The sequence below is a fragment of the Palaemon carinicauda genome, chromosome 6 (assembly GCF_036898095.1).
Source record: "Palaemon carinicauda isolate YSFRI2023 chromosome 6, ASM3689809v2, whole genome shotgun sequence".
In the NCBI taxonomy this organism is placed as follows: Eukaryota; Metazoa; Arthropoda; class Malacostraca; order Decapoda; family Palaemonidae; genus Palaemon; species Palaemon carinicauda.
The window spans coordinates 19,616,081-19,623,580 of NC_090730.1; the positions used below are offsets into that span (position 1 = coordinate 19,616,081).

Consider the following 7,500-nt stretch of genomic DNA (forward strand, 5'->3'; position numbering starts at 1 on the left):
CCGGGACCTGACATGTGTGTTGGAGCTACGTTTAGTTACTTTTGTTTTTTGGGTGACCAGTAAAATGGTGGAAATAAAAACTATAATCAGTAGAAATATGGTACGTTATTTTTAGGCAAATTAAATTGATAATTATCAGAAAGAAGCAACACTGATTTTCGCTAAGGAGTAAGGCATCGGAAAGTTCATGTCCAGCAAGAGAAATCGAGGGCAGGAGGGTGAAAATAGAAAGACTGAAAAAAAAAAAACAGGGAAAAATGTCTTAGAACAATGAATTTGGTAAGGAATATAATGAACTGGTACTCCATGATCTCTGACGTATTATTATTATTATTATTATTATTATTATTATTATTATTATTATTTACAAGTTAGGCTATAGCCCTAGTTGGAAAAGCAAGATGCTATAAGCCCAAGGGCTCCAACAGGGAAAAATAGTCCAGCGAGGAAAGGAAACAAGGAAATAAATAAACTACAAGAGAGGCATAAAGAACAGAAATAAAATATTTCAAGAACAGTAACAACATTAAATTAGATCCTTCACATATGAACTGTAAAACTTCAAAAAAACAAGAGGAAGAGAAACAAGACAGAATAGCGTTCCCAAGTGTAATCCCAATCAAGAGAAGTCTAATCCAAGACAGTGGAAGGCCATGGTACAGAGGCTATGGTACTACCCAAGAATAGAGAACAATGGTTTGATTTTGGAGTGTCCTTCTCCTAGAAGAGCTGCTTACCATAGCTAAAGAGTCTCTTCTACCCTTACCAAGAGGAAAGTAGCCACTGAACAATTACAGTACAGAAGTTAACTCCTGGAGCGAAGAAGAATTGATTGAGACAAGGAATACTGAAGAAGAATTTAAGATCATTTACAAAAAAAGGTGACTATTTCTATTGAAAAAAGACCTATAAGATATCGATGATTACGTAAAACTTCAGTAAAACGTCGAAATTTAAGGAAAGTATAAGAAAAATTATATAGTGTAAATATTCAGTCAAACTGCGAAGAAGGTTTACAAACTTCGCATAGCACAAGATAAATATTACATAGTTACTCTTCTTAAAATATGTTATTTCATTGGTTCATTACTTCGCTTGTAGTTTATTCATTTCCTTATTTCCTCTCCTTACTGGCTTCTTTTTCCTGTTGGAGTCATTGGGTTTATAGTATCTTGCTTTTCCAACAAAGGTTGTAGCTTGGATAATAATAATAATAATAATAATAATAATAATAATAATAATAATAATAATAATAATAATAATAATATCACTCACTTCAGCAAATATAGAGACGAAATGACATGATCATGGCTGTTCAGGTCGTACTCCCTTCTTTTATCGAATCTCTGGTCGTCCTTCCAGAATCTTGTCAGCTGCTGGCACCTGTTCTGACGTTCCTGGAACAGCACAATAGCAGGGGCTTGAGCAAGGTTCCAGTTGTGGCATCATTAAATTTGACATTTTTATGGAAACAATAATGCTATTCGGTGAATTTTATTTTCCAAGTGAATGTTTACGCAGTGTAGAAATATTATTTTATCATTAATACCACACAAAACAAAGGATTATTTTGGTTATATCATATATGTACACTATCTTAATAACAATTTTTTTAGCAGTTAATGCAACGAAATGATGATCAAGGTGGAGATCAGTGTTGTTCAATAGATTTAAAGGTTTAAAGGTTTAAAGGTCACTCATGAATGGCAGAGGCAAGGGACAGGGACATTGCCCTATCAAGAAGGACAATGCCCTAGAGACTGACCATATATACATATGATCAGCGCCCAAGCTCCCTCTCCACCCAAGCTAGGACCAAGGAGGGCCAGGCAATGGCTACTGATGACTCAACAGATAAACCTATAGGCTCCCCCAAACCCCAAACCTTAGCTCACAAGAATGGTGAGGTTGCAGCGACCAAAGGGACTAACGATTGGTGATTGCCAGACTGGGGTTCGAGTCCCGCTCAAACTCGTTAGTTCCGTCGGTCGCTGCAACCTCACCATCCTTGTGAGCTAAGAATGAGGGTTTTGTAGGGTGCCTATAGGTCTATCTGCTGAGTCATCAGAAGCCATTGTCTGGCCTTCCTTTGTCCTAGCTTGGTTGGAGAGGTGGTTTGGGGCTGATCAGATTATGTAATATGGTCAGTCTCTAGGGCATTGTCCTGCTTGATAGAGCAGTATCACTGTCCCTTGCCTCTGCCATTCATGAGCAGCCTTTAAACCTCCAAATTGTGTTATATTAAGATTCGTCCATGAAGATATCATTATCCGTTTCATAACTCTGTTAGGTTTATAGAAATACCTTAGATGCATTTTAAATCCTTATTAAAAAATTGAAAGAAATTTGGTTGAGTTTATATCAAATAGACTAACTTTGAGCTTGATAACGAAAATTAACACGATCCTTCAGAAGCCCATTGCGATCTAAGTAGGGAGTCGAGTTGTCTGAATTAATCTAGATTAAACATGATAAATACAACTATGTTAACAAATAAAGCTTAGTGAGCTAAATATATTATCAAATAGGCTAAATAAAACTATGTTAATATATAAGGCTTAGTGAGCTAGATATATTATTAAATATGATAAATAAAACTATGTTAACATATAAAGCTTAGTGAGCTAGATATATTATTAAATATGATGAATAAAATTATGTTAACATATAAAGCTTAGTGAGCTAGATATATTATTAAATATGATGAATAAAACTATGTTAACAAATAATGCTTAGTGAGCTAAGTATATTATTAAATATGATAAATAAAACTATATTAACAAATAAAGTTTAGTGGGTTAATTATATTAACATGACATTCGTTCCCACCCAGTTAGTACGTGAAGGTTACATTATTTTATCCATTTGACATATATTTTATGAATATATAGAGATTGATGTTTTGGCCAGGAAACCTTACCTAAGATTTTATCTGATCCTGAGTATTTTTCTATTTTTAAAGTTTTAATGTTTTTTTTTTACAAAGCACAGGGTTAATAGATGTAATTAAAATATCCGTCTATCATAGGTTTTAATGTCTAACTTATCCTTTTATCAATAAGATTTAATCTATATACTTTATCTTCCGAATTTATTCGGACAACCTCTGTAGCGGTCAAATTTGACTCATAGGCCTGGTAAAACTTCCATTCCTTTAATAATGATAAAACATTTAAATGAAATTGACAATGACGTCACAGCCTCACAGCTATAACCGTTTTAGCGGCATTGCGTCATAGGAAATGGCGTACTATTTCAGTGACGCATTTTGATACTTTGTAATAGAAATATGTGCTCGCTGGTTTCGAGAAATTTCATATTTTGTTGAAATGAGAAAGATATCGAATTAATAAAAAGTTTATCTCATTTATAATGAAAATATTTCTGTATTTCATATATTCGAATTCTACCTTAGTCTCGTAACAATATCAATCATACTGAAACTAGTTAATAATAATTGAAACATAATTGGAATTTCAATATATTTCATACGGAATGTAAGTATAAAAGATAAGAATGTTCGGTCTTTCAAGGTCTTAACAACAGATGTATTTAACCTGATACCTTTTACTCTCTGAAGAGCATTGAAGAGGAAAAAAAAATCACAAAACGAAGAATATCTTAGCTAAAGGAGTGATTGGATGCAGCGTGATACTAATTATTTAAAAAAAAAACGTTTAAGGGAGCAATATATCTACCTACCTATCTATCTATCTATCTATATATACATATAATAATAATAATAATAATAATAATAATAATAATAATAATAATAATAATAATAATAATAATAATAATTTCATCTTTAAAATTTTAACAGCTTTTTCTGTATATATATATATATATATATATATGTATATATATATATATATATATACATATATATATATATATATATGTACATATATATACATATATATATATATATATATATATATCTATACAGATGTTCCACAGGGTAGTGTTCTTGGCCCATTACTTTTCATACTATATACACATGACATGTGGTTGGGCCTAGAAAACAAAACTGGTTGCATATCCAGATGATGCTACTCTCTTTGGATCAATTCCATCCCCTGAATGTAGAACTGGGGTTGGTGAATCCCTTAATAGAAATTTAGCTAAAATTAGTGTATGGTGCAAATTATGGGGTATGAACTTGAATCCTAACAAAACTCAAAGTATGATTGTAAGTAGGTCAAGGACGGTAGCTCCTCAATATCCGGATCTCAGTATTGATAATGTTTCTTTAAATTTGTCTGACTCTTTTAAAATTTTAGGTGTGATTCTCGACAGCTAATTTACTTTTGAGAAACACATTAGGTCTGTGTCTTCTTCAATTGCACAAAAAATTGGTTTATTGAGAAAGTCTTTTAAGATTTTCGGTGATCAATTTATTCTGAAGGAAATGTTTTAATTCTTTCATTCTACCTGGTTTTGAGTATTGTTCTCTTGTCTTGTGTTCAGCTGCTGATTCTCATCTTAATTTGTTGGACAGAAACTTACGGTCTATTAAATTTTTTTATTCCTGATCTAGATATTAATCTTTGGCACCGTCGTTCAATTAGTTCATTATGCATGTTGCATAAGATTTTTCATAACTCTGACCATCCTTTACATTCAGATCTCCCTGGACAATTCTATCCTGTTCGTAATACTAGGCAGGCAGTTAATTCTAATAACCAGGTCTTCTCCATCATGAGACTCAATACTACACAGTATTCTAGAAGTTTTATTCCAGCTGTTACCAAGTTGTGGAATGATCTTCCTAATCGGGTAGTTAAATCAGTAGAACTTCAAAATTTCAAAGTTGCAGCAAATGTTTTTTTTGTTGACCAGGCGGACATGAGTCTTTTTTATAGTTTATATATGACATATGTTTTTGACGTTGTTAATAGTTTATATAGGACATATCTGTTTTGACATTGTTACTGTTTTAGAATGATTTTTTGTTAACTTGTTCTCATCATTTATTTATTTCCTTATTTTCCTTTCCTCACTGGCCTATTTTTCCGTGGTGGAGCCCTTGGGCTTATAGCATCTTGCTTTTCCAACTAGGGTTGTAGCTTGGCTAGTAATAATAATAATAATAATAATAATAATAATAATAATAATAATAATGATATATTATCAGGGGTTACTTGCCTTAGTTGCATGGGCACTGCGTATCACAAAGAACTAGCTATCCTTTGATGAATCTAGCCAATGAATCCTATATGGATTTAGTCAGTCAGTCTGTCTGTCTGTCTGTCTGTCTGTCTGTCTCTCTCTCTCTCTCTCTCTCTCTCTCTCTCTCTTTATATGTACATATATATATATATATATATATATGTATAAATGTATATATACATATATATATATATATATACATATATATATGTATATATACACACACATATATATATATCTATATCTATCTATCTATATATATATACATATATATATATATATATATATATACAAGACGTGCGGTAAATTATACTTCCACAGCACAGGCTTCCCTTTCTGTCATATCTCCTTGGACGAAAGGATGAACTATTCAAGTTACCATGGAAGCTGCAGACTATCTCCTCCATCTGATGTCTTTGTAACAAAATAGTCTTTCATCTAAAGAATGTGGAGTCTTTATTGGATGGCTGAGACAGTAGATTATGTTTCCTCATACAAAAAAAGAATTTGATATGAGGAAAAATAGGGACAAAGCTCCTCTATAGGAAAAGTAATATGAATTCCTGTATCAAAGATGATCTTTGACATTTTTTGTTGTTAATACAGAGGTTAGTGGGAGGAGTAACTTTACTCCAATCCATGTTCAAACCAGATCTGAAGAGCAGAGGAATTTAAACTCCCATATGAAGGTTATATGACTTAGGGAAAAGAGGAATTTAAACCACATAGGAACACCGTTAAAAATTTGCCGTAAAAGAAAAAAAAAAAAAAAAAAAATAAGACGGTAAAAATCCGGAAATAAATGTTGCCAGGCCTTTACCGTTTTAAAAACGGATATATTGACGTAAAGGAGTGATATCACGGTCACCAAGTCATAAAAGATGATAACAAAGAAGGGTATAAATCAAGGTCGGCTGTATTTTACTGAAATACGGATGAGAACAGTATATTTTTACGGAGAATGTCCGATTAAAATGACTGTTATTTTTTCTTTTTTAACAGTGAAGCTTATATGAGTCACAGAAAATGGAACAAGATAAAATGGAATGATAAAAAGAAAAGCTTACAGTTCAGTGTTATCTTTCTATACACATTTCAACTTTCATGAAACTTCCATTATTCAGTTCACTTTAAAACAAACTAAAAATGCATGCTGGCATACTGGAACTTGGGGAGGACAGAATAAAACTGGTGGGAGGGTTAATGTTTAAAATATAAGCTTGAGAGAGAAATGGCTGCAAGTTTGGAAACACACACACACGCACACACAAATATAAGATATAAATAAATAAATAAATATATATATATATATATATATATATATACAATATACATATATATTATATATATACGCACTTACAATATATATACATATATATATATGTATATATATATATATATATATACATATATATATGTATATATACATATATATTATATATATACGCACAGACAATATATATATATATTATATATATATAAATATATATATATACAGTATATATATATATATATATATACACACATACGTGTCTTTGCCTTCCATCGATACAATGCCAAATTCAGAAATCAATTACCTTATTTTCTTGGTGTTCGAGTAGTAGAGCAGCCCTGTCCTGAGTCGTTGCGAGATGCCCATAGTCTTGGTCCTTCCGCCTCTCCTCCTCCTCTTGCCGAAGGCGCTCGTTCACCTGGTGCGTAAGGGGCGTCCACGTCCACCTTAGAGGATGGAAGGATATTGTAAGACTCATGGTAAACTATATTGGTACTGTTCATTCCATCCTTTTGGTTTAATTGAGAACTTTAGGAAACATAGTGTATAGAGAGTGTGTGAAATTGTAATTGTTTCTAAAATATATTATATTATTATCATTACTAGCTAAGCTACAACCCTAGTTGGAAAAAGCAAGATGCTATAAGCCCAAGGGCTCCAACAGGGAAAATTAGCCAAGTGAGGAAAGGAAATAAAGAAATAAATAAACAATGTAAGAAGTAATGAAAAATTAAAAATACAATATTTTATAAACATTAAGCAACATTAAAACATGTATTTGATATATAAACTATAAAAGGTCTTATGTCAGCCTGTTCAACATTAAAACATTTGCTGCGAGTTTTGAACTTTCGAAGTTCTACTGATTCAACCACCCGACTAGGAAGATCATTCCACAACTTGGTCAGAGCTGGAATAAAGCTTCTAGGGTATAAGGTTTGTCTCCTATTCATGTAGCAAATATCAAGCAAAATATGATTAATAATTAAAAAAAAAAAATAAATAATTAAAATAGATAGATGCTACAAGCAATAGCCAACGGTCCAGAGTAATTGTAT

General features: G+C 31.9%; 1 protein-coding gene across 1 annotated transcript in view; it reads right to left on the minus strand.

Moving 5' to 3' along the window:
• Positions 1-7,500, minus strand: part of LOC137642901 (RIB43A-like with coiled-coils protein 1) — a 32,418-nt gene that overhangs the window by 23,238 nt on the left and 1,680 nt on the right. The window contains 3 exon segments of the mRNA XM_068375767.1: positions 1,276-1,397; positions 6,747-6,872; positions 6,874-6,888. Coding sequence (XP_068231868.1) covers positions 1,276-1,397; positions 6,747-6,872; positions 6,874-6,888 — 263 coding nt within the window.